Raw genomic sequence first — 27,036 nt, 5'->3', positions numbered from 1 at the left:
GTTCCTGTGCATTTGGCATTTCTCGGGGCGGAGGGGGGCCAGGCGCCCCACGCTCGGCACTCCTTGAGCTTAGAGCCTGAGGGGGCCCGCAGGGTCCCTTCTGTAGCACAGGACTGCTCCTCGGGGTGCTCCCAGGCATTCCGGGCAGGCCCGGGCGCATGGTGCGCTCACTCACTTGGCGTAGGCCTTCTCCAGCAGGGCGCTCCAGAACTCGCTCCCCTCTGCCGAGTGCACGAACAGCAGCTCCCCGTCCTTGGTGGGCAGCCGGTCGTCCACCACCACCTCCACCCACTCGCCATACTGCCAGAACTGCGGGCACCGGGGAGGGAGGGGTGGCATGAGCGGGCAGCCCTGGGACCCCAGCCTCCGCCCCGGCCCCGGCTTCCTGGGAGATGTCCTTCCAAGTCCTCCTGCTGCAGCAGGGCCCTTGCCACGCCCACCTCCTAGAAATCCTCTATTTAACTCAGGAATGAATCACTTCCTGAACCCCTGCTCTCCCCACTCCTCAGGTCTCAAGAGCCCCCTCTGTGGCCCCTGCTGGGTCCCTGGCTGTGGGCGGCCTGGGAGCTCCCTGCATTCGCTCAGTGTCCTCTGCAGGCCGGCCGCGGTCCTGGGAGTCTGCAGACACCGGGGCTGACTAGTGGGGACCACCCAGGGGGCCATGAGGAGACGCGGCGCAGACCCGAGGTACCTGGAAGCGGAAGATGCCCGCGTAGTTCTCCTGGAAGCTCTGGTCCAGGGGCACGACTCGGGCCAGGACCTCCTCGTTGAGGGTCAGTGAGGCGATGGCTGCCAGCAGCCAGCAGTCACCTGTGGACAGAGCACGGGTGTACTCAGTGCCAGCCTCACCTCCCCGGAGCCGACGGGCGCTGCCGCACACGGGTCTCCCTGAGGGGGTGTGGCAGGACCTGCGTGGTGTCATCCCTCAAATGCCTGCAACAGCCAGGGCCAGGCCATGCCAAGCTATGAGCCTGGAACTGCCTCTGGTTCCATGTACCTGAGCCGCCACCAGCTGCCTCCCAGGGTATGCATGAGCAGGGAGCTGGGATCAGGACCCCAGGCACTCTGATACGGGGCAAGCACTTCCCGAGCGGCATCTTAACAGCCGCACCAGATGCTTGCCTTGAGGAGTGTTTTAGTTGTGCTGGTGGCTGGGTGGAGGCAGGGACATTCCCTCTCAGACAGACCCAGAACCCCGAGCTGGCTGACCTGTGCCCGGCACCTGGGAGCCAAGGCCATGCAGGGTGAGTGATGCCAGTGTGGCCAGCAGAGGCTCCTGGGAAGACAGGCTCTAAAGGGAGCCTGGGTGGGAGGAAGAGGACACGGTGACAGGTGGGAGGGGGTTGCGGTGGCCCACTCCACCCAGGAGAGGAGCTGAGAGATGAGGAAGAGGGCCAGCAGGCGGTACAACGGCAGAAGTGCAGGTGATGCAGGCGGATCAGCCACGAGGCGGTGTGCGAAGGTCTGTGGGTCTGCCAGAGTTCCCGGGCAGGGCCGGGTGGGGCCGCCTGGCCCCTCCGAGCCTCAGGACCCTCCTCTGGGCAAGGTGGATGAAAGTGGGGCATGGTGAGAGCACCAGCATGCACGTGGTGCCATGGCAACACTCAGCAGTGCGAGACGGTGCAGGGTGGGGGCGGGGTCGTGCGTGCTGCCCAGTACAAACAAAAGGGGTCTGGGAAGAGAACGGGGGTGCTCACCCCACTCCTGGGGCAGGAGTGTAAAATGTCCTAACAATGACAGCAGATGGCCTCGGGTGAGTTTAATTCGCTGTCGGGTTTACCTTTGCTAATTGACAGGCTTATTAAGAACATCACCAAAGTTCACTGATGGTTCCTCAGCGAGATGTCCCCCGTGGACACTGAGAAATGGCCACATGAAGCTCTCAGAGGCTCATAAATGCCAGTGACAAGGTTGTACATGGGGACACCTGCCAGGGCTCCTGTGTGGGCCACGGTGCTGGGACTGCACCTGCTCTCCTCCTGGGAACACGGAAGTTGCCCCGATGGAAGGACTGCCCTGTGTTCCCGTCCTGCACTGACCCTGCCCCCACACGGAGGGACCCTGTGGACATCTCCCTGGCTCCAGGGGCCGGCAGGGCAGGGCTAGGACTGGAGCTCTGGTCTCTTCACTTCCAGTCCATGTTCTTTCCATCAACAGGTGAAAAAAATATATAACAAGTAACTACCATTGGTATAATACTTCACAGTTTAAGTTGAAATTTTTTAAAAAAAATTTGAGAGGCAAGACAGAGAGAAATCTCCCATCAGCTGATTCATTCACCAAAGGCTTGGGCCAAGCTGAAGTCAGGAGCTGAGAACTCAATCCAGGGCGCCCACGTGGGTAGCAGGAACATAAGTTCTTAAGCCATCAGCTGCTGCCTCCCAGGGTTGACATTAGCAGGAGTCAGGAGGAGGGTTGGGACTTGAACCCAGGCACTCAGAAACAGAACATGGGTATCTGAACCCCAGGCCAGAGCTCACCCCTACTTTACAGTTTAGAAAGGTCATTTGGGTGAGCATTTGGCACAGCGGTTAGGATGCCACATCCCGTGCTGGAGTGCCTGGTTGAAGTCCCAGCTCCTATACTCTGCTACAACTTCCTGCTAGCGTGCATCTTGGAAGGCAACAGATGACAGCTCAAATACTTGGGTCCCTGCCACCCACATGGGAGACTTTGGCCTGGCCACTCCCAGCTGTTACAGGCATTTGGGGAAGGAAACCAGTGGATGGAAGATCTCTGTTTCTCTAACATTCAAATAAAATGAAAATAAATAAACGAATGAATGTTTCAAAGAAAGAACATTATGCATGTTTCATTTGGTCCTCACATTAATCTCATGAGGTGGTTATCGTTCTGATTACCAGCTGTTTGGGATGAAGTCTCAGGAGTAGGTAATTGGCAAGCCTCACACGCAGAGCCTCTGAATCCAAATGCCAAGTTTTGAGAGGTAGGCATTGTGGTGCAGTGGGGTGAGCCACCACCTGGGATGCCTGTATCCGGTACTGGAGTGCCAGTTCAAGTCCCAGCTACTCCACTTCCAATCCAGCTTCATGCTAATGTGTCTAGGAAGGCAGCAGAGGAAGGCTCAAGTGCCAGGGCCCCTGCCATCCAAGTGGGAGACTTGGATGGAATTCTGGGCTCCTGGCTTCGGCCTGGCCCAGCCCCAGCTGCTGCAGGCATTTGGGGAATGAACCAGTGAATGAAAGATAGGTGTAGGGGTGTTTGTGCGTGTGTGAGAGAGAGACTCTGCCTTTCAGGTAGATTAAAATAAAAAGTAAGCATTTTTTAAAAAGACAGATGCAGGGTTTTGTGTAGGAACTACACCTTGACAGTACTTTCTTTTGGTTAAAAGGATCAAATTCCTTTAAGGAGAGACCCACTAGGAATATCCGACTGCAACTCAAATTTCAAGCGACGGGGTAACCAGCTGGTGGCTTCCTTAAATCCTATACTGTGTTTCTAAGAGCGAATACCCATGGGTTCATGAAATATTAATCCTGTCACCTGTTTCACGCGACATAATTCACCAAGACAGCAGCATGGTCTGTCACCCCCCGGCCCAGACAGTGGTGCTAAGCTCAGTGCAGTTGGGAGGAAACATTTTCCAAAGATCCCAAAAGTTTTTCATTAGTTTCCCAATTTCTGGAGTTGAGGGAGACTATTAAGGTGGAAGCATCTGAAGTCCTATTGTATATTTCTTTTTTTTCTTTTATTTTTTTTCTTTTGACAGGCAGAGTGGATAGTGAGAGAGAGAGAGAGAGACAGAGAGAAAGGTCTTCCTTTTCGCCATTGGTTCACCCTCCAATGGCCGCCGCAGCCAGAGCGCTGTGGATCAGAAGGCAGGAGCCAGGTGCTTCTCCTGGTCTCCCATGCAGGTGCAGCGCCCAAGCACTTGAGCCATCCTCCACTGCACTCCCTGGCTACAGCAGAGAGCTGGCCTGGAAGAGGGGCAACCGGGACAGAATCCGGCGCCCCAACCGGGACTAGAACCTGGTGTGCTGGCACCGCAAGGCAGAGGATTAGCCTATTGAGCCACGGCGCCGGCCCTATTGTATATTTCTGATTCCTTACTTCTCTCCCTCACCCCAGCGAGCAAGTCAGGAAGTGCCCTTATCACCCAATTTTTATTTTAATACCTGCTCATATAAGCTTTCCCAGGAAGAAGATCTGCACACAAGGATCCTAACAGCTCTGTTCACTAGGGCTTACTGCGGACCAGGCCCTGAGCGAACACTTTGTGTGCGTGGCTGCGTTAGCTCATTTCATGTCACAAAACAGCCCCAGGCAGCCACCATTATCCTCCTACTTCACAGGTGAGGAAAAGGAGGTTGTGGTGCACACACACACACACACACACACCCCTCCCCCCCCCCTCCCAGCTAATAGTGGCTCCCAGGTCTGCTTGGTAAGGCACACCCATGTTTTTACCAGATAAGTCTGCATAGATAAGCTACAAATAGGCTGAGGTCATTTTAAAGTCACCTACTTCAACTTCAAAGGACACTGTTTTGGGGCCGTCTGTCCTTGACAGGTGACTGGATGTTGTACCCTGGGGGCTGTACGGTGTTGTCCTCACTCCACCTGGGCGTCCTTCTCATTCCACCTGGTTGGCCTGTATCTGCTACAGGGCTTCTCCCCCCAGGACACCTGTTACACTACACAGCCCCATCAGCTGTAGCCTCCTTCAGTGTGCCCTGCCTGGGGCACTCCCCGTCAATGTCAGAATCCACCTCCCCTAAGATAACTTCTGGGAACCCTTCTCTTCTGGGTGCCCCCGCGTGACTTGCTGGCAGGAGAAGTCCATGGAGTCTCCCTGTGCTGAGCGAGTTCGGGGCAGTTACATACTAGTCTGGATAAAACCAAGGCTGGCTGGTCCCAATGCTCTCCAGAGCTCCCAGCCTGCCTCCTGGTGAGTTTTCCAGTAGTTGGAAGCCTGTGGCCTCCCAGTCCGGGTGAAAAGTCTGTTTACCCTGCTTATCTGTTGCTAACTCTCCATCCATAATGACCCCACTTATCTCAGAGCAGATCCAATCCTCCTGGGGCCCGAGCACCTGACCTGACGCCTTGCAGCTGTCTTTCCACGTCCAGTCTCCACCCTCCATCCTGCTCTCTTGCGGGAGCTGGGTGACCCTGGACCTCTGCAGCTGCTGGTAGGGCTCAGCCCGCAGGGGAGCGTGGAGCCCCCAGAGGGGACCTCCCTGGCTCCTGGAGGGGCTTTAGACCATCATTCACGTCTGTTTTAAAAAACTGGCCCATAGTCTTGCCTCAAAATTATCACAAACATGCTATTTCCTCTTAAGTTACCTATACACTTAATACAATAGTAGTAATACGATTTAAGAAACATTTGGAACTTAGCTGACTCTAAAGTTTATAAGGAAAAATTGAAGACAAAGCACAGGCAGAAAACAATGTGAAAGGGAAGGGAGCGCCGTCAGCTGCTGCAGTGTGCGTCAGGCTGCTGTAATCACCACGGGGCAGCACGGTGTCCGGGCACACACAGTCCAGGGAAGGTTCCACACTCAGGGACCTGATCCAGAGAGCCAGGCCCGAGTGGCACTGGAACTGAGCGTCCATGCAGCAAGAAACCAAGCTGCAGTTCGTCTTGTCACAGGACAAACTCTAAATGGAGTAATAATTATAGATCAACAGGTAACAGTATACTTATGTACATATTTTCATGTGTACATTATCTGCACATTCAAAAATGTGATAAACCTGGCCATTTGTGTTCTTTATACATCATGGTTTACATAATGTATCTTATTTGTATTTTAAGATATCTCTATTATAATGGGATTTAACATAAACATAACAGCTGTATGAATTCATAAACATTCCAGGAGACAATGCGAGAATTTTGGTATAATCTCAGAGTGGAGATGGGATATCTAATGATGGTCTGCAAGCTATAAAATTTTAAAGCTAATATTTAGGTTCAAAATAAGATAAATTCAACTAAAGTAAAAAAAAATTACATGGTAAAAACCACAACACGCTCTACCAAAGAGAAAAAAATGACACAGAAAAAAATATCTGTTTTTCTGATCTCAGCTCACAGGTTAACTTTTCTAGGATAAAAAGAGAAAAAGGGTCAGAGCTTACTAGAAAAATGGGCAGGTATATAAGCAGAGCTAACAGAAAAAGAACACATTCATGACTCTTAACTAGGTTAACTCTTCACTGTCTAACTACACCCAGCCTCAGGGCAGGTGGTCAGTGCATGGCCACACTCCATGTCAGAGTGCCAGGTTCCACTCCCTGCTACTGCATTTTCCAATCCAGCTCCATGCTAATGCGCCTGGGAAAGCAGCAGAACACGTCTAAAATACTTGGGCCCTGCCACGCGTGTGGGAGACCTGGATGGAGTTCCAGGCTCCTGGCTTCAGCCTGGCCCAGCCCTGGCTGTTGTGGCCAACTGGGGAGTGAACCAGCAGATGGGGGATCTCTCTTTGTCTCTCCCCTCCCCTGCACCCCGTCTTTCTGCCTTTCAAATAAACATATAAGCCTTTAAAGAAAAAGGCGCTCATCCTAGAAATGTGAAGAAAAACTACACCGAGATACCGTTTTCACCTTTCAGATTACAAAGATCAAACAGCGTGACGATCTGGAGAGGCGCGGGAGACACCTCTCTCACGGGGGCCATCTCCCTAAAGGCCGCGAGCCACCTGCCCACACCAGCCACGAGCCCGCCTGTAGACGCACACGCAGGACACACAGCAGCGCCAGGCTGCACCGTCACCATGGCAGCTTGGGAAACAACCGGCCACTCCCGCACAGGGCCGCCGTCTCAGCAGGGAACACCTCCACAGCTGAAAGGGATCTCCCAGAGACAGCACGTAAAACCAAGCAAGGCACAGAGCAGTGTGCACATGCTGTGCCACAAAGAGAAATAGGAAATACAAAAGAGGGGGAAAAGAAGAGGCCGGCACAGCGCCTCTCCCTTGGGTGAGGCAGAACTTCGCGACCTGGAGGGATTTCCGGGTGCCGGGTAAGGAGATGAGCAATACATAGCCTTTTGTGCGCTCAGATTATCGTTTTTATGACCGAAAGCCTTAGTTTAGTGCCCTCAATACATCCTCCAGACTATGTCTGTGCTCACGGCCAAAAAGGAGAGCTTCCTGTCAGTTATTCGGAGAGGAAAACGCTGCTTCATGGTGGAAGTCCGAGATAGGAGCAACCAGTCATCTGGCTTATTCCGGTGTCTCTCCAAAGTGCATCTGGAGAAACTCGGTCCTCAAGAAGTGAGTGGGAATTCCTTGAGGGAACGTTCTATGGTCAGGTAAGCTTGCGAAACACACAGCTAACCAGGTCAAGTGCGGAGACGCCTCGGAGCGCCTCAAAAATCTCACAAGGTGGTAGGGGTGGGGTGGTGCAAGCTCAGACTTAGGGGCGCCCAGAACCACCCCCTCCCCATTGATGTCTCACACAGCCAGCGCCCCATGGGCCCCCGGGCCTACCTGGTGGGTTCTCCCTGACTTCCCCCCTCAAGGCCACGGGAGATGTGTCCACGGCCCTCAGGCAAGTGCCTGCAGCAGCTGGGGTACCTCGGACAGCCCCCGGGCCTTGTTCTCTCCAGATCCAAACCCTCTTCTTTCTGGACTGTCTTTCCTTTAGGGCTATTTTCCTTTATGGTTTGTGGGTCAGGGTTTGCGCCTCTGGTTTGCGGAATGAGGCGCGGCCTTTGCAAACACTAAGGTACTCTGACTCACTGGCCCTCATGCGCCCCTCCTGGCCAGCCTGTGGGACAAGAACAGGGAGAGGGGTCAGCGCGGGGGCACTGTCCATCTAACAGCCCCTGCGCCTCCCCAGGGAGTGAGGCGGCTGCTAGGGATGACCGATGGTCATGTCCGTGTCAGCCAGGGCCTGCTGGGGGTTCCCCACGAGGGAGCAAGCAACTAGAAGAAGGCCAGACCAACTCCACCCCACAGCTCCTTGCCAGCACGCACACAGCAAACAACACAGGATGGATGCCCATGTGACAAATATTTGCCAAAGGACAGTAAGACTCTAGTTTTGACAAAAACAAGTTGGAAAAGGCTCCATTAAGACCGCCCCTACCTTTGCAGGAGCTAACATAACCCCTGCATGTGCTCTTTGGAGATGACATACGAATACCTCCAAGACTACGACACCTCAGTGGCTTGGTCTCTCTCTACCAGCCCCTTGGTTTGCTTGGAGCTTCTCTGTTTCCCACTCTTTCCTTCTTTTGCTTCTTCTCTTCTCACCGTGGTGCCCGGTCTCATAAACTGGCATGGACACCAGGACCCCAGCCGGGACTCATCTCACCAGCAGTGGGCTCACAGCTGCAGGCTCCAGGGACACAGGTGGGCCACTCCTTCCTCCGTGTGCTCCCCAGAGCCAGCTAGCACAGCCTGAGCAGCTGGGGAGAGGGGTGGGGACTTTTCTGCCTGCCTGCTTCCTAGGACAAGTCCACCTGGGCGTCCCTCATGCTTAGGGGCTGCCTGCGCCCTTCCTCCACAAACCGCACTGCTTCTGGTCTCCGTCTCCTGAGCAGGAGAAAGAGCTATCACCCCACATCGCGGGATCACACTCAGCCTGCAAACACCCATGGGAGAGGAACCCTTGGGTTTAAATGCCCCGATGTGCAAATGCCTGAAAGGTTTCCAGTGTATGCTGGAAGGAGCAGGGTTCCAGGGGTCTGCAGCCAGCATGGTTAGAAGGTGATCAGCAAGGGTCCCGAGGCCTCACTTGCCTCCTTATCGTTTGCTTGGGTTGGCACCGAGATGTCCTGCCTTCCCCAGTGGGCCTCCAGGGTCCCTGCAAGAGGCCTGTCTCACTAGAGGCCGGGTTCACGTCTGTTCTCTCAGAAGAGCTAAACTCACTGTTCCGACCCTGGTTCTTTTTTTTTTTTTTTTTTTTTTTTGACAGGCAGAGTGGACAGTGAGAGAGAGAGACAGAGAGAAAGGTCTTCCTTTTGCCGTTGGTTCACCCTCCAATGGCCGCCGCGGCAGCGCGCTGCGGCCGGCGCACCGCGCTGATCCGATGGCAGGAGCCAGGTGCTTATCCTGGTCTCCCATGGGGTGCAGGGCCCAACAACTTGGGCCATCCTCCACTGCACTCCCTGGCCACAGCTGAGAGCTGGCCTGGAAGAGGGGCAACCGGGACAGGATCGGTGCCCCAACCGGGACTAGAACCCGGTGTGCCGGCGCCGCAAGGCGGAGGATTAGCCTAGTGAGCCGCGGCGCCGGCCCCGACCCTGGTTCTTACCCTGGCTGCCATCAGCCTGAACACCTTCTGCCTCCTGGCCCCGAGGCAGCACCTGCCAGCCCATCCGTCTCCAGGTTCCTTGGATCCTGGGCTCTTGGCTGGCCTCTCACTCCCCTCTGCCTGCCTTTGTTCCTCCAGCTCAGCCCCTTGGGATCGCCCTTCCTGAGCCCCTCCGCAGGCACTGTCCCCTGGCCCAGCACCCGCTGTGCCATGCGCACTAGGAGGAGGCAGGCTCCTCAGGGGCCCTGTGGCCTGCAGGCCAAGGGGGAACTCGGGGCAGGGCTGCTGCTGAGCTGGGCGGACAGGGGTCCCAAGCAAGTGAGCTGGTGCACTCGCTTGCTGTGGCGGGTTCACAGCAGTCCCTGTGCAGGCTGCCTGTCCCCTCAGGAGGGAAGAGGAAGGGGGAAGGGAGGGGAGGAAGGGGAGAGGAGGGAGGATGAGAGGAAGGAAGAGGGGAGGGGAGTGTGGAGGGGAGGGGAAAGGAGGAGAGGAAGAAGGGGGAGGAGATGGGGAGAGGGGAAAAGGGGAAGGGAAGGAAGGAGAGGTGAGAGGGAAGGAAAGGCGAGGGGAGTGGAGGGAGTGGGAGGAGAGTAGGGGGAGGGGAGAGGTGGGAAGGGGAGAGGAAAGGGGAGTGGAGGGATGGAGTATGGGAGGGGAGGGGATTGGAAAGGGAAGGAGAGAGGTGGGGGAGGGAAGGGGAGTGGAGGGGAGAATAGGAGAGGGGAGAGGAGAGGAAAGGGAGAGGAAAGGAGGGGAGGGGAGGGGATAGGAAGGGAGGGGAGGGGAGAGGAGAGGAAGGAAGGGAACAGGAGGGGAGGGGAGAGGAGGGAAGGGGAGAGAAGAGGAAGGGAGGGGAGGGGAAGGGAGGGGAGGGGAGGGGAGAAGAGAGGAGGGAAGGGGAGGGGAGGGGAGGGCTTCAGTGAGGAGGGCTGAGGGCTGTGGGGTCTGTCTGCATCCCCGGCCTCTGTAAGCTCTTTGGAAGGGGCGGGGGCAGGTCCCAAATAACAAGGATAAAGAGGAAGGAAAGAGCACCGGGGGCTGCAGGTGCAAGCTCGGACCCCAGGGGAGCCTGCAGGGTGCTGCTGCCCCTCACAGCCCTCGCCTGAGACCCGCCCCTCCCTCACCAGGGGCAAGGCTGGCTTTTCCGCCCCTTTTCCGCCTTGTCCCCCACAACACGAGACAGTGGGGCCGCAGTCCCTCCCCTGCCTGGGCCGTGGGTCCCCCCGGGGAGCTCTGACCACGGCTTCTTCAGCTGTTCCACAGCTGCTTGGCCACATCCTCCCCGCCCCGCCTCTGGGGCACCTGCTGGCCTCATGAGTCCCTTTTGTGTGCTTCCAAATTCTCGCTTCCTCCTGTCCCCCACTATTCGGGGAAAGGAGGCCCCAGTGAGACTTTTGGACCTGGAGGCCGGCTGCCTCACCCTGGGTAGGGGGCTTCACTGTCTGCAGGGGGCTCCCCCTCCTCGGGCGCCTGGGTGAGCAGCCCCGGAGTCTGCAGCCTGTCCTCCACGCCCACGCCTCAGACAGGACCTGTGACAGGACACCGCTCCCAGACAGACCTGATGAATGCCCCTTTATGCTCGGGCCCTCTCATGAGAAGGTAAATTCATCCAGGCCGCATTAGTAAGTTTCCACAGGGTCAGCTCTGTGGGGAGGGGCTGCAGCCGGCGGGGGCTCTGTGGGGAGGGGCTGCAGCCCATTACTCATACTTGTGGCGCTGGTGGCTCTCCCACAATAGTTTTGTGTTCTTGTTCTTTCCCTTCCACCACGACCGCCTTTCCGTCACAAACAGGAAAGCGGGGCAGAGCTGGGGCGCCACCCAGGAAGCCCAGGGTATGCTAGGCTTCTGATGCACCTGTCCCCGCCGGGACCATCTCACCATAGATGCAGCGGCCCGCCGACCACCCCAGAGGGACAGAGTCTGGCTCATCACAGTCCCTGGGCCTGCAGCGGGGAGTAGGTCCTCATTGCTGTAAACACCCCCACGCCAGAACCAGGCCCAGGAAGTCCTTCCTCCTGGAGCGGCAGACAGAACGCCCTGCCCGGTGCCCAGCGCCAGCCCTGCTCACAGAAGCCCGCCCTGCCTCTGCACCCCCACTGTGACTCCTCACCAGGGGCCCCACCCTCCTCTGGGCACCCCTGGCCTCCCAGGCACTCATGTCTGTCTTCTCCCCTGACTCCAAAGGGCTATTTCAGAGGCCAGCTCCCAGCCAGCACACAGCCGGGGGACGTGGTCAGATGGCAGCGAGCGTGCTGGGCTGGCAATCTGAGCAGGCTGCCTGGGTGCCCAGGGGCAGAGGAGCTGGGGCTGAGCCCTAAGGGGCTAGGGGGTGGAGCTTCTTCAGGGAGAGAGGTCCAGGGCAGAGACCCGACAGGAGTGGGGGCGGGGAGCACAGTGCAGGGCCAGCAGGTAGCAGGACAGGCCGTGCTGGGTGAGCGGAGAAGGCTGAGCTCTGGTAGGAACTGGGACTGCAGGGAGGTTTAAGCCAAGAGCTCCTCTCGCCACTTCCACGTCTGCACCAGGCCCTCGGGGCACACGGCACTTGCGCTGTCCAGAATGAACCACCTCCCGCTGCAGAAGAACACACTGCTCCCACTGCCTTAGGCACGGATGCCTTACACCTCCCCTATCCCTCTCCCTTCACAACCATCCTGGGCGACTCCTCCTTGGGGTGTCCCCTGTCACCTCTGGCTGTTCCCCTTCACGGGACCCCAGCGTTCCAGCACTTCACCATCAAAACCTAACACTGGGCATCCCCTCAGCTCCCTGCACACCGGGGTTTCTGGCAGGAACGTCCAAAGTGAACTAGAGACGGATAGAGACCCAGATCAGCACTACAGGGGAGAATTAAGGCCTGGAGGAAAGGGAGGCTTGGGGACAAATTAAAGACGTGGGATGGAGAGGACTGGCCGGAGGTTGGACGGGAGGCTGAGGCAAGGTCTTGAATAGAGAGGGGGCATATTTTTATTCTGTCTTCTCTGGCCTGAAGCCCCAGGCATTGCTCTTCCTATACCGGGCACCCAGTAAAGCTGCCAAACAGAAACAGAGGCGATGGCTGGCCTGTGCTGTCAGGGCACACAGACCCTGGGAGTGTCTCAGAAACACTTGGGGGTTCCCCCACTGCCTTGCATATTGGGAGCCCCAGAACTTCCCTGCCTCCCCCAAACCATGATGGACTAAGTAGCTGTGGTCACCTGGGTAAAGGACAAGAAGGCTGGTGTCCAAAGAGGAGCAAAATGGCAGCAATAATAGTTCTAGTCTCCCAGACTCTTCCAGAATGTTCCATTCCCCGTGGGGAAGTGGGGCCTATGTCCCTTCCCCTTGAACCTGGGCAGAACTTTGTCCATCTCAATGAGCAGGATCTGCCAAAGTGATGCTATGTGACTCCTGAGCCCAGGTCATCTGAGGCGAGCCAGCTTCCTCGACTCTCTTGGGACGTTACCACTGTGCAAGCTCAGCTCCCTGCAAGCCCATGGCATAGACCACGTAAGAATCAAGCTCCCTGGAGCCCCAGCTGATCCACCTCCAGTCTCAGCCCCAGACATGCGGGCGAGGGGGCTTTAGGCAACCACATCTCCACCCTTGTCTGACCGTACTATCCTAAGAGACCTTGGGAGTCACCTAGCTCAGCCACTCGGCTTCCAGAATGATAAAATGACCACTGTCTCAAGTCGTTTATTTTGGGGTGGGCTGCTACACACTGGATGCAGGTGCAGTAAGACAGGGACCTTCCTGAACTCCGTGCCTGGGAGTCTGGAAATCTAATTTAGGCCAGGCACAGTAAGATGCACCTGCTAACAGGTACCACCTCTGGTAGAGCCAGCAAGAAGAGGGAGCCAACACCAAGAGAGGCATCAGGATTTGCAAGACACCCAAACACTCTGCGGCCCTTGGGGGCACCTCGGGACCGAGATGTGTCCTACAGTCTCCCACGTGTGGTCCCAGGAAGGGCACCTGGGCCAGGAAGCTGAGGAGACAGACAGGCCTGCCTGGGAGGCATTCTCGAGGCAAGGGGGTGGGGCCGTCTCCTGCTTGGCTGGCAGGAGGAGTGCTGGCTCCCACAAGCTCAAACATCCCAGCAACGTGCCCCCACGCTGCACGTTCATTGTGCTCTCCCGCCCTACAGAGCCGACTCCCAGCTGTGGCTTCGTGAGGCTGCAGCAATGCTGGAGAGTGCGCCAAGTCTGTCTCAGCACTGATCCCTGCCTGGCCACGTCCTGTTTGGGGATCTTCACTGATCAGCATGGGACTCTCTGCACTGGTGCCCAGTGACCTCCCCCCTTAACATTTCCACATTTCCCCCGGACCCCTACAGTGGTCCTCAAGGGGGCCCTTCTCATCCCCCTCCTTCTGGGAACCTTTGGCGGCATCTGTGGCTGTCACAGGGGCCAAGGCTGCTGCTCAACACAGACCACTGCACAGGACAGCTACCCCCAGGGGGATTCACGTGGGCCAAGACCAGGCAGCCCTGCTCTGTCTCAAATCTGTCTGCTGCCTTAGAGAAGCGACAGACTGGCCCAGACCTGATGGCTGCCAGGCCACCTCTTACCCTCCCTGAGACCACAGTATCTTAACACCCTGCCCGGAAGGGGCAGCACGGGGGAGGAAAGCTACATAGGAGCCCCACCTCCCACCCCCAGCACTGGCGGGAGAGGGCTTCCCTGGAGGACACCTGGCCCCGGGTTGGGGGGGGGGGGTGGCTGATGAGTCACTCTGGGCCACCTTCCAGTTACTCCCTGCAGCGTCTGGCAGAGCCCAGTACAGGTGACCCTGGGCCACGAGTTCTCCACCCATGCACATCACCTCTTTTCCTATCAGGGGCTGGGGGGAGGCCCTGGACTTGACTCACCTCCCAGCCCTTAACACACAGGGTCCTACCCCATGCCCTCCTACAGCCGGAGATGAGGATGCTGGGGCCTGCAGGTCACCCCCTAATGTGCCCGCGCGCGCGCACAAACACACACACACACACACACTGTCAAGTGGCGGCTGTGGAAGCTGAGCCCCTTCCCTTCTCAGCCGTTCCTGCTCCAGGAGGATGCCTGTTCCCTGCAGCCCTGCCCCCGCCAGGCCCTGGCCCCACGGTCACTACCCGATCCCAGGGCCCCCAGCACCTTCCTCCCCTGATCACTGCGCTGTCACAGACCCCACAGGAGGGGACGGGGGAGCACGATCCTTGGCTGCCAGCTCTGTCCCACGTGCCCGCTCTTCCAGGACCTCCCCTCCTCACCTCCTGGAGGAAGCAGGCCAGGCGGCTGCATACCTATGTACACCTATGTTTCTGACTCGCAGGGGCATTCACGGGGCTTGGCTAAGAAGGTGGTCCCTCTGGGGCGGGGGCGGCAAAGTGCAGGAGCAATGTCACACGGAGGACTGGCCTAGCAGGAAGGAATGCCGGCGAAGCTCTCAGATCCTGCTCCGCAGAGAAACAAGGGAGCCGCAGAGGCCCGGGTCCCACCGGCACTGTTCAGTCACATGGTCTTAAAGTTTCCCACCTTGTGGGAAGAGGAGAAGGACCGACACACGCCTCCCTGTTCTGACACTGTGGCTGAGAACCACAGGGTCCCCGAGGCAGGTGCCTGTGTCGGGAGAGGGGAGAGTCCCAGCTCTGTGGCATGGAAGGACCCCTGGCCCTTTGGGGGTGACACTAGGAAGCAGTGACCATCACATGAGCTCAGAAAGTTGGAACAGAGACTTCACTGAGTTTCTGGAGGTTTTCCCTGAACACCGCTTCCTCCATCACACCCTTCTCCAAAACGTCAGTGGCTACCGACGCCCAGGGCCAAGGCCGGGACCCAGCACAACGCGGCTCCATCTCCATGGCAGTGCTCCTACAGACACCAGGTCCCTGAGGATACCACGCAATCCGAGTTTGCAGACCCCTTTCTGCACATCACCTGGGCGCTCCAAGCTTTTCATGCCTGATTCCAGTATAAGCTCACCGCTTCCCGCTGACCCCGGCAGATTTTGTTATCCGCATTTTAAGAACAAAGAACCAAGACTAGAGGCTTTTTACTCAAAATGACGGCATTTATGAGTGGCAGAACCGAGAGGCCAGCCCCTAACTCTTGGACAACCAAAGCCTTGTGCTTGACCCTGATACTTGCAGGCAGTGACCGGCATCTGTGCCTTGCAGGGAGGGCTTTGCTGTGAGGCCTGGCCTGGCTCAGCTGAGCTCAGCTCAGCCCAGCCCGGCCCAGGGAACAAAGGATGGAGGCTGGATCCCAAAGCTCAGTTGTCTGCTGTGCTGCCAAATGAACGGTGGCAATAAATTACAAATTCATTGCATTCATTCGTCACATTGCAAGTGCTCAACAACCACAGGTGGCCAGTGACTACCTTACTGGGCAGTGCAGATCCAGAACATTCCATCCCTGCTACCCATTCTGCTTCAGTGCTGGTCAAGTATCTGCACACACCTGCTGGCCAGGCCAGCCAGAGGCAATGCCAGCCACCTCCTCCTGGGCGCCATTGCCCTAGGTGCTGCCGGCCATGACCCCTGCAGACCTCAGGCCAGCTTGCTTCTGAATGCCCTGGGAGGGGCCCCTCTGTGGTTGATACAGTTGGGAACTGAAGCTGGACACCTGGACAAGGCACCCAGGACCTTGGAGCAGACATGTCCTTGCTCATAAACAGGCATCCAGCAGGAGCTTGGGGAGGGGGGATGCAGAGTGGACTCGGGGGCTGCAGGGGGGGTGACAGCAGGTTTCAGAGTCACAGAGGAAGATCTGACCCAGCTCTCTCATCTCAGAGCCAAGGGGACAGAGGCCACAGCGGGTGAAGCGAGTGGCAACGCTGAGGGAGCACCTGCCCAGGTGAAGTATCCCCTCCTCTGACAACCACCCCTGATCCCAGGGCCCTGGGTAGCAGCTGGGCCCCAGGCTTCAGGGGAAAGTGTGTGGGGACAGTCTCCTCACCCCTGCTGCCACAGCCAGGGGTGACCTGACCTTCAGACACCTGACGAAGCTGCAGCCCTGTTGTCCAACGGCCACAGCTGGTGTGGCCAGGCCAGGGTCTCTGGGTACCAACAGGGCTAGGGTTCATCCCTGCCCTGTTTTTGAACCAGATGAGTTGCACAGAGAGGGCAGCTCAGAGGAGTGGCGGAGCAGCCACAGGGGCGAGGAGAAGCCAAGGGGAGACTGTGTGACTCATGGGCCCCATGTCTGCCCCAGAAGTTGGGGTGCTGAGGCTGATGGCCGAGTGACCATTTTCAAGAAAAAGAAAAAAATATTTAGGGGCCGGTACTGGGGCGTAGCGGGTGAAGCCGCAGCCTGTGGTGCTGGCATGCCATAGGCACTGGTTCAAGTCCCGGCTGCTTCACTTCTGATCCAGCTCTCTGCTGTGGCCTGGGAAAGCAATGGAGGATGGTCCAAGTTTGGGCCTGCACCCATGTGGGAGACTCAGAGGAAGCTCCTGGCTTCAGATCATCACAGCTCCAGCCATTGCTGCCAACTGGGGAGTGAACCAGCGGATGGAAGACCGACCTCCCTCCCTCTCTCTCTCTCTCTCTCTTTCTCTGCCTCTCCTTCTCTCTCTGTGTAACTATTACTTTCAAATAAATAAATGAATCTTAAAAAAAAAAGAAAGAAATATTTATTTTCTCCATCAAACCAGCCAACCCCAGGGTGAGCACTTGGCCTAGTGGTTAAGGTTCCAGTTACACCTTGGTCCCACACTGGAGTGCCTGGGCTTGATAACTGGGGCTCCGGCTCCTGACTCGGGCTTTCTGTTGATGCTGATCCTGGGAGCCAGCAGCGATGGCTCAAGCAGTTGGGTCCCTGCCCCCACGTGGAAGACTGGGATTGAGTTTCTGGCTCCCAGCTTTGGCCTGACCCAGCACTAGCTGGCAACTGGGGCAGTGAACCAGTGGATAGAACATCTCTCTCAAGTAGGTAAGTAAAAACTAAAAAACAAAAAATCAAAACAGCCAGCACCTATATTCTAGTATTCTTAACTGCACGCGTTATTGTAAGGCGAATTCCAGTAGAGGGTCATCCTCCAAGATCCCCGACTGGCACGCCTGAAGGCCACCACAAACAAGACACGACCGAGGACCTGTCACAGCCAAGAATGCCGAAGACGACAGGACAGCTCAGGGTGGCGAGCTGCCCTGGGGGGACCGCGGGACAGCAAAAGGACATTAGGTGAAGACATAGGCAAACCAAAGTGCGGCCTTTGAGGATGGCGTTTCACCATTGTACCCAGTGCTCTCTATTGCCGTAGACGCTAACTACAGGGGAGACTGGGTGTGCCATGTGCAGAACCCTCGGTTCCGTCTTCTCAACTGTCCTGAAGTTTTCAGTTGTTTTAAAATAATAAGTCTAACATATTTAAAAAGTACAAGTTGTAAAAGCAAAATTGTAAACGTGTAACTTAAAGATCATTAAAAAAGTTATTTAAAAACATTTATGACTTCAGCTTCTGAAACCGAAGAGTGTGCATCTGCCCCACACCCTCATGCGTCCCCCCTCCCCACACACTCCTCCCCCTGGGTGCTACAATCACGTGCTACCCAAACACAGCTCACCCATAGGTCCCATCAGCTTTTCAAAGCACGAGGGTCTACTTTCCAACCCAACTTATCTCCTTTTTCTTTATAAGATTTACTTATTTCGAAAGTCGGAGTTACAAAGAGAGAGACTGACTCTTCCACCTGCCAGTTCACTCCCCAAATGGCCACAATGGCCAGAGCTGGGCCAGGTTGAAGCCAGGAGCTTCTTCCGGCTCTCCCACATGGGTGGCAGGGGCCCAAACTCCTGGGCCATCCTCCACTGCTTTTCCCAGGCCATTAGCAGGGAGCTGGACGGGAAGTGGAGCAGCTGGGACACAGTCGGCATCCAGACGGCATGCTGGTGCTGCAGGCAGCGGCTTCACTGGCTATGCCACAGTGCCGGCCCCAAGTCAGTTCCTTTTTCCTCCTTTTCTTCTTCTTTGACATCTTCTTTCTCTTGCACATTTTGGTGGAAGGACTTTTCACGTGGCTAGACTCGGTAATAACCAGTGGCCCCTGGAATCTGTGTAGGACTCCCCAGCGTGCCAAGGGGGTTAGCCTACACTCCTCACCGTGCTGGGAAGGGCGCATGCTTATCAGAGATGCTCCTCAACTCATCACAAACTGAAAAGACCCTCAGTCAAAAGCGCATTAATATGCCTCGCTTACCCCAAACGTGCTCGGGACACTTACAGCAACCTACGGTTGGGCAAAACCACCTGACACAGCCCTGAGGATCCCAGGTACCAAACACGGCACAGGGCCCTGACTGAACGGCTGCCCTAGTGATCGCATCGGTGGCTGCTGCCTAGGGTCTCAAGGAAGGCTCATGGCTCCTGTAGTCCAGGGACACGTCCAGATTCAAAATAAGAAGTGCAGTTTTGGGGCCGGTGTTGTGGCCTGAAGTGCCAGAATCCCACATGGGCGCTGGTTCTAGTCCCAGCTGCTCCACTTCCAAGCCAGCTCTCTTCTGTGGCCTGGGAAAGCAGTAGAAGATGGCCCTAGACCTTGGGACCCTGCACCCACGTGGGAGACCCAGAAGAAGCTCCAAGCTCCTGGCTCCAGGCTTCGGATCAGCGCAGCTCTGGCCGTTGCGGCCATCTGGGGAGTGAGCCAGCGGATGGAAGACCTCTCTCTGTCTCTACCTCTCTAACTCTTTCAAATAAATAAAATAAATCTTTAAAACAAAAAAAAAGCAAAGAAACAAAAAAAGAAGTACAGTTTCTGCTGAATGTGTATCAGTTTTGCACCATCACAAAGTCAAAATAAACCACGTCAGGTCAGCATTGTGGCCCAATGGATTAAATCGCCACCTACGACGCTGGCATCCCATGTGAGCACCAGGTCAAGTCCCAGCTGTTCCAGCTCCCTGATGGTGCAGCTGGGAAAGCAGTGGAAGACAGCATAAGTGCTTGGACCCCTGCCATCCACGTGGAAGACCCATGTGTGGAATTCTAGGTGCCTGGCTTCAGCCTGGCCCAGCCCTAGCCGCTGCAGCCATTTAGGGAGTGAACCAGTGGATGGAAGATCTGTCTCTCCCTCTAACTCTGCCTTTCAAATAGATAAATAAACCTTTTAAAAAATCAGGTCAAGCCATTGTAAGTTATGGATGTCTGTATCGCTGTTTAACTGACGAGAAAGCTGGGGCTCAGGGATACTGGGTAACCTGCCCGAAGTCACACAGGCAAATAAGGGTGGAATCGCAGTACTGGAAACGTCACCTTCTGCAGTGCTACTCCCACTGGCCCTGCCTCTCCCCACTCTGTGGTGCTGAGCAGATGGGAAGGGCCAAACAGCTCCTCGTGGGTATCCTGGGGGGCCCAGGGGACTTTTGGGGATGGGGTCAGGGTGAGCCACCCTTAAGGTTCCTGGGGAACTCGGGGCTGCACTGTTTCAACAGCTCAGACAGCACCAGCAGCCGTGGTCTCTACCCCAGGAAGCCAGGGCCGGCCAGGGCTAAGTCCCATGTGCCTTCCAGGCAGGGTTAGCAGCCTCAGGGTAGGAGAGGTTCAGCATTTGAACCTGCTGGTCCCTGGGGGCCATTCCAAGCAGCAATCACCACCAGCAACTGCAAAGCCACCCTAGCACCATCTCAATTCTGCCGGTGACTCACCGTCAAGGCAGCCCTGCAGACACGACCTGCACTGCTGAGCCTTCCAGGAAAGATGAGGGATACTTGCAAATAACCACCCGTGGTCAGTAACAGTAAAGGCCACAGAGGATGTCACCTTCACAGGTGCCCTGGGGCACCCGAGTGAGTGTCAGGGTGGAAAGGGCAGGAAGAAGAAATGGATTTTTCCAAGGACTGCTCCTTAGCACAGCACCCTGGCGATTCGGAGGATGCCAGGGTCACGGTCGGAGCAGAGCTCATCCCCTCCAGCATCGTCAGGGGCGTGTGGCTTTCCAAGTGCCCGCCCCTCTCCGTGCCTCCTCTGCACGATGGCGATGAAGTTACTTCTGAGTAGGGACGACCGCATGAGCCAACGTGGAGAGCTGCTCCACGAGCTGCTGCACACGCGACGGGCAGCGCTGCTGCCCCGGGTGGGAGCCAAAGGGCGATGTTGTGGCCCTCGGAGCTCCCCCACGGGAACGAGGGCAGCTGGGAGGGAGCCAGGGCAGCCTCACCACAGCCCAGCGCCACTCCTCAGGGGGCCTCTGGGCCCTCCTCTTCCCTCCCTGTTTTTAGAACGCTGAGGCTCTGACTGAGGACTTGGCCACCGTCTTCCAACCACACACAGAGCCCAGCCTCCTGTCTCTGGCCACGTGGCGGGTGTTGCTGCCATGGCCCCTGGTCCAGATGCTTCTGAGCCTCCTGGGATGCAGCGACGTCATCACCCCTTCACCATCCTAGCCCAGATGCCAGGACCAGGGCGGGAGTTCAGTAAACCACGTTTCACAAGCAGCCATCTAACCAGGTTCCCCTCTAAAATAAAAGGCCGGGAGAGCAAGCTGGCCAGCGTAGCACTGAGTACGAAACAAAGAAATGAGGCAAACCTTGGAAACCCCAGGCCAGGGGCCGGCCCTGCAGCGTAGTGGGTTGAACTGCCACTTGCAACGCAGGCGTCCCCTGTCCGAGTGCTGATTCGGGTCCCAGCTACTCTGCTTTCCATCCAGCTTCCTGCTAATGTAGCAGGTGCTGGTTCAAGTATTTGGGTTGTTGCCACCCATGTGGGAGACCTGGATGAAGTTCTGGGCCCAGCTCCAGCTGTCATGAGCATTTGGGGAGTCAATCAACAGAAAGGAGGTTTCTCTATCTCCCTCTGTCACTCTGTCTTTCCAGTAAGTAAATATTTTTTAAAAAGAGAGAACTTACAAGTTTCTGAGAAATTTAAAAACTTCAAAAATGTTTACATTTCAGTTTGGTTTGCTGAGTCCAGAGGGGACTTTCTCCCAGGAATGTAAGCTTTGCCAGTCTCCTCCACAAATGGCGTGCTGGTATTTAAACAGAACTCCAACCACGCACTTGCTAGTTGCAACCTGCCCTTAAGAGGCTGATAAACCTTGAAGTAGATGTTTCGTCTGGGTATGTGTTTAGCAGGTGCCATGTTTGTCTCCATTTGCTGAAGTCCCCAGGATTGTTCAAAGTCTCCATCCACGGTAGTCTTAGGAAATTCCATCCTAAGCAGTGGGTGCTCCTGGAGCACCCAGGCTTCCACCTGTGGGTGGGAGAGTGCACGGGAAAGCGGGGGTGTGCTTCCTGCAGGTCGTAACCTGCTCTAGCATCTTAGCAATCTGCACAGCGCGAGCTCTCCACAGCGGGCTTCTCAGCCCAGCTCTGGGTCATGTTCTCCCTTGAGGGCCATGCGATCCTAATGACTCACACAGAACTTGACACCCATCAGGGCTGTGTGCTCTGCCTGGGGCTGCCCCCAGGATGAGACATCCAGGGGGTTCTGGACATGGAAATGCTAAGCTACCCAGGGAGGCAGACAAGCCCTGGATGCCCCATCCCTCCCAGTGCCCCCTCTGGGAGTCTAGCTCAGGGGTTAAACACATGGGCCCTAGGTTAGACTGTATTTCCTGCTTCGCCTGTGTGAGAACCTCAGTGTGCTCATCCATAAAATGGGAATAATCGTGGTACCTTAGAAACTTTGCGAGCAGAGCTGAGTGTCTGGCAAATAGCACATGCTAACTGTTCCTAACTGTCACAGCTGTTACTAGAGTGTCAGAGCCCCCGTGAGTTGAAAGAAAAGGAACTATAATTCCAGCTAATCAATTTTGGGATTGATGGATTTATTTGGGGAGTCAGATGGCAGGAAACAGGTTTTTGGTTTCTCCGAGCCGGTATTCTGTTCCAGTAATCACAGGTTCACAAAGTATAAACTTACAGAAAAATGGAGGGTAGCTTCCAAGAGAACTTAAGTAATGGTCATAGGTCCCGCCCTGGGGACTTCATAGCAAGCCTGGGGCTTTCAGACCAAGGCTGGAGGAGCCCTCCCTCCACAACCTGGTCCAAGACTTCCTCAGGCAGGGGATCCAGACACCTCGTGACTCACACCTCAGCCACTCAGCGGCTTTGCTCCAGTGAGCACCACAACCCTACAGCAGCGCGGAGTGATAACCGCGACGAGCCGGCCTGCAAATACCGAGAGCGCTTGCAAACGCGAGAACGCCTGGTGCCTGAACTTCCTCTCCCATGGTGCTGGGTTTCCTCTTCCTTTACAATGAGTCATCTCCCCCGCTTCCCAAACCTCAGGGGCGGGGCGGGGGGGTCCTCCCTCTGGGTGTGGGCCCCTGGAAATTCCGGCCTAGGACAGCCCAGGGACCAAGGGGAAAACTACAGAAGCCCTCCTGACCTTGGCCGCATGCCCAGCGCGGGGCTGCAGGGAGGACCCCCGCCCCAGAACCAGAACTGCCACCGGCAGGGAAGGGAGAGAAGCCGCAGACCTCCCCTCACCCCTTCCCGGGTCCGTCACTCACCCAGGGCTCCCTGGCAGATGTCTGTGCGGGTGGCTCCTCCAACGATGAACTGGGGCTCAGGGCTCAGCTCCTGCGAACGAGACCCAGAGGGTGCCGTCAGCCAGCAGGCAGCTGCTTCTGCAGCTAGGACACCCGAGCTGCCGGCGGGGGCCTCGGCACCCCTCTCTCCCCCATGCAGTCAGCGCTCTGTGTGGAGGGATCCCTCGGACTCCTGCTCCATGGGCCCCAGGGAGTGGGTGGGGGCTCCTCCACCCTGCTGTGTCCCAGGGAGTCCAGTCTCCTCCACCAGACACTGAGACCCTCTCCTCTCCGGAGCTCCCCGACCCCTCCTCTGGTCCTGGGCAAGCTGTTTTACTTCCATGGAATTCCTCCATGTCTCAGCCTGACCCCTCCTTTTCTACACTGCACCATATCTGGCAGCTCCTTGCCACCTCCTCCACGGAGCCCTCCTTCATAGTCCAACCCCCAGTGAGCACACAGAGCAGGGCCTAGGCTCTGGCCCTTCTGAATTTTTCCCTAGGCTGGGGTACCTGAGTCTCCGATTCTTCTGTACCTGCTGTTTAGTAAATACTGTGCTTGCAGTTTTACCCTTGGGGCCCTCTCTGGAGCACAAGACCGGTTCATCCTGGTTTCACAGAGAGAGAGACACACACAGAGGGAGAGAGGAAAGAAGAGAGGCAGACAGGCAGGCAGGCAGCCCTGGGCGCTGAAGTTAAAGCACAGCTGCACTCCTGCTGGGCCCTAACTGCTAGGAACCAGCTCCAAGGGCATTGCAAGCAGCCCGTGGGGGAGCCAGCCCTGACTCATGCCGGCCCCTGCAGTGGCCTCTCTGGGTGCGTTTGCGCTCCACCCAAGGCCACGGAGGAAGGCAGCGTGCGTGTCCAGGTTCCTGTTGGCCTTTGTGGCGTGATCCGTAGGCATCTCACAGCTGGTCGAGTGCTGCGCGTGTGCACCCCACCCCACACCCCACACCCCAGGCCGCATGCCCCACGCCGGCTACCCTGGCTCAGGCAGCACAAGCTCTTCTGTTGCACAGCACATTCCCTTCGTTCCTCTGCATTGTCCCCTCCCTGCTCAGATCTGTCTGTCCCGGCAGCTGGGAGCGTGTGTGTGTGTGTGTGTGTGTGTTAGGGGGTGGGGCAGTGACAGGGACAATGAGAAAACTCCCCCGGCTCAGATCTGTCTGTCCCGGGAGCTGGGCTGAGGGTGTTAGGGGGTAGGGGAAGTGACAGGGACAATAACGCTCTTTTGCTGGGGCAAATGAAGCCAGCTTTGCCCAAGGCCCGCCAGCCAAGAGTTCACCGGGCAGATGGAGCAGACCGGGCTCCCTTAAACAGCACTGCATGCCACTCCTGAGGCTGCCAGGCGCCTACAGGGACTTTGCCCACAGCACTCGGAACGCTGGGCCTCGTGCACAGTGAGTGGGGGGTCAGCCTCACTGTGGGATGTGACAGTCAGAGGGGGCGGCCCCAGGGCCTGGGCGTCTGCAACCTCATCCTGAGCCCTGGCTCTGGCACTGTGTTACGGGTCCTTTGACCCTGGCCTCAGTGTCCTCACCTGCACAATGGGAACCGGCTGCACAGGAGGACACTGAGGGTTAAAGGAGGCACCTGTATTGCACTCCATAAGTGTTGCCCATTGTTTAATCATCACTGGCTTGGAGACAGGACATGTGGGGGGAGGGGGGGCTGACCGCGAGCAAGCCACCTGGCTCCCGGGGACAATGCCCCCCCCCCCCCCCCCACCTAACGGAGGTGCCACCGCGGCATCACACCGGCTTCCTCTTCACTGCGCCCCGGGCACTTGCACCTCACCCTCACCCTCACCGGGACTTCATCCACTTCCTGCTGAGCCCCTGGACCCACCGGGAGCCTCTCTCTGAGCAACAGCGGTCCCTCCTCCCTGCCAGGCGAAACCACACCCAGCCCTGGCCGCACCCCGAACTCTCACTTCCTCAGGGACCCTGCTTCACTGTCTTTCCGCCTTTATCTCCAATCCCTTCCTCTCCAGTGACTCAACATGGAACATATTCCGTCATCGTAACACACCCCAGCTGCTTCCAGCAGTGTGGCCTCTCGGGCCCCAGACTCATTCACTCTCTCTCTCAGATCTCCATCTTCACGTCTGCTTCCCTCACCTTGGAGCCTGCTGCAACCTGGCCTCTACCCTGGCCCTCCATGGAAACTGCTCTGCTGCGATGACTTGCTAACATCCACACCCAGTAGAAATGCTTCTGTCCCCCTGCCTGCCCCCAGCAGCGCTGGAGGAGTGGGAGGAGGCAGTCAGAGCAGCTGTGAGAGGGGTCCAACATGCTCAGACCGGACACAGCCCTGGCTGCACCCTGCACACCAGAGGGACTCCAGTAAGCAGCTAACCTCCCCCAGCCTGTTTGCTCACCTCCCGTGCACTGCCTGCCTGCCTGCCCCACACAGGGGCCTGCCCGTGGCCCTGGAGCTCTATTTCTCGTCTGGAAACTCCAGCTGTTAGGGAACTTGTCTCCTCTCACCCACCTCTAAAATCGTCAGAGGTACAAACTATATGCATGGCATTACAAACAGTAGGTATTCAATAAATGCTTAATGAATGAATTAAAATCAGCGAAAGAGTGCAAATTCATTATGCAACCCAGACTGTGCTACATGACTGCAAGACAAACACACTTTGATAACTAGGATTTCATGGAGGGCTCATTACAAACTCACATCCACTCATTCCACGGTCATTTTCTTTTGGGCTCACTGATGCACCCTGAGTGTTTAGGACAGTGCCAGGTATGTTATAGGCACTCAATAAATACTGTTGAATGAGTAACGAACGTGGAAGGGCACTGGGTACATATTGCATAGGGATGTGCCGGACTTCCTGCCGTAGCAAGGGCAAACACACGGCGGCAATTACTTGTACACATTGTAAAAAAACCGCTGTGAAGGCCAGCAGGGAGAATGAGGAAAGGGGGAAAGGCATTGCTAAGGATGGGCAGGAAAGACCACTTGGGGAGGGGCCACGTGGCAAAGGCCCAAAGGGCGAGCGCAAGGCAGACTTGGGTGAGAAGGCCAAGGCAGGGGAGAAGGGAGTTAGCATTTAGGCGTCACTGCTGCTTCCAGCCCTGGAGAGGTGGCAAGGCAGGGTGAGTGCTGGGCACTTCCTGCCGCTCAAGGCTACCCAGGGGCTGGACTGGGAGCACAGGAGACCCGCCCCCGTGGAAGCTGGGGGAGGCCCCCTAGTCTGGGTGTGGGGGCCGCAGGGGCAGAGTGGACAAGCAGGTCCGAGAGCAAAGTTGTCCCAAGGCCGGAGAGACCTCGAGGGGCAGCACAAGGGGGCTCTGAGGTTCCTAGGGGAGGGTCGGGGGCCAGGGGGACCACGACCAGGAACCCGCAGCTCCTGGGAACACTTGCTGTCCGCTGCTCCTGTCGCGGGATGGGCTCCCGCAGCTCCTTTCCGCGGATAAACAAGCAACTCCGGATAAAGGTAGCGGGCCCCTTGGTGAGGTCGCCCGCATATATGATCTGCATTTCTCGCCCAATACGCAAGGTCCCCATTGGCGGCCCACCCTGGGGCGGATGGCACCTCCCTGCAGCCCTGAGGGTTCCACCGGGCCTCCCTCCGGGCACCACCTGAGTTTTTGTGGGGTTCCAATGGGCCCCCGCCCCGTGACCACAGCCCTGAGGGTTCCCCCCGGCCTCCCTCCGGGTGCCACTCGAGTTTTTGTGAGGTCCCAAGGCGAAGTCCCCGCGACCCCAGCCCGGGAGACGCAGCGCGCGGCCGAGGTCCCGGGCGGGCCGCCCCGCGCCCAGCCCCGCACCCCCAGCCCCGCACCCCCTACCGTGGGCCGCTTCCACTCGATGCCCCGAGTCTTGCTGGAGTAGGGCCCCAGCTCCTTGAAGCCCAGCGACGAGGGCTGGGCCGGGAAGGAGGGGTCCTGGAAGAGCGTCCCGGCCTCCAGGCACGCGTCCCGCAGCGCTTCGTAGTCCTGGTTCAGGTACTTGACGGCCCTCTCGTGCGAGCCCAGCCCTTCGGCCGCCTCCCGGTCCCTGGCCAGCCTGGCCGCGATGCCCGCCATGGTCGCGGCACTGCGCGGGAGCCAAGTGTTGGCGAGCTGGGGCGCGCGGCCAGGGCCCGGCGCGCTGAGCGGACTGCGGGCGGGCGGCCGGGCGGGCGATGATTCACCGCGGAGAGCGCCGCGGCCGCGGGGTGTGGCCTGGGCCGCTCCCGGCCTGCTCGGCGCCGGCTCCGGACGCCGACAGCCGGGGCCTGCGGAGCGCGGAGCCGGCCCGGCGCGGGTGCTGCCACCTGCGGCCCGCGAGCGGAATGGCGCGGGCCGGACAGAGGCTACACCTCGGCAGCTCCGGCCAGGAAGCGGATCCAAACCTCCAGGACACACCCAGAGTCAGGAG

General features: G+C 57.5%; 1 protein-coding gene across 1 annotated transcript in view; it reads right to left on the bottom strand.

Moving 5' to 3' along the window:
- Positions 1–26,736, bottom strand: part of LOC133773234 (calpain-2 catalytic subunit) — a 44,908-nt gene extending 18,172 nt beyond the window's left edge. The window contains exons 1-4 of the mRNA XM_062210443.1: positions 26,466–26,736; positions 22,643–22,712; positions 692–810; positions 176–309 (exon numbers count right to left, since the gene is read on the bottom strand). Coding sequence (XP_062066427.1) covers positions 176–309; positions 692–810; positions 22,643–22,712; positions 26,466–26,702 — 560 coding nt within the window. The 5' untranslated portion in view covers positions 26,703–26,736. The remainder of the gene's footprint in view (positions 1–175; positions 310–691; positions 811–22,642; positions 22,713–26,465) is intronic.
- Between the last annotated feature and the right edge of the window lie 300 nt (positions 26,737–27,036).

The sequence above is a fragment of the Lepus europaeus genome, chromosome 14 (assembly GCF_033115175.1).
Source record: "Lepus europaeus isolate LE1 chromosome 14, mLepTim1.pri, whole genome shotgun sequence".
NCBI classification, from domain to species: domain Eukaryota; kingdom Metazoa; phylum Chordata; class Mammalia; order Lagomorpha; family Leporidae; genus Lepus; species Lepus europaeus.
The sequence above is the reverse complement of the archived record's forward strand: the minus strand, read 5'-3'. Positions and strand labels throughout refer to the sequence as shown.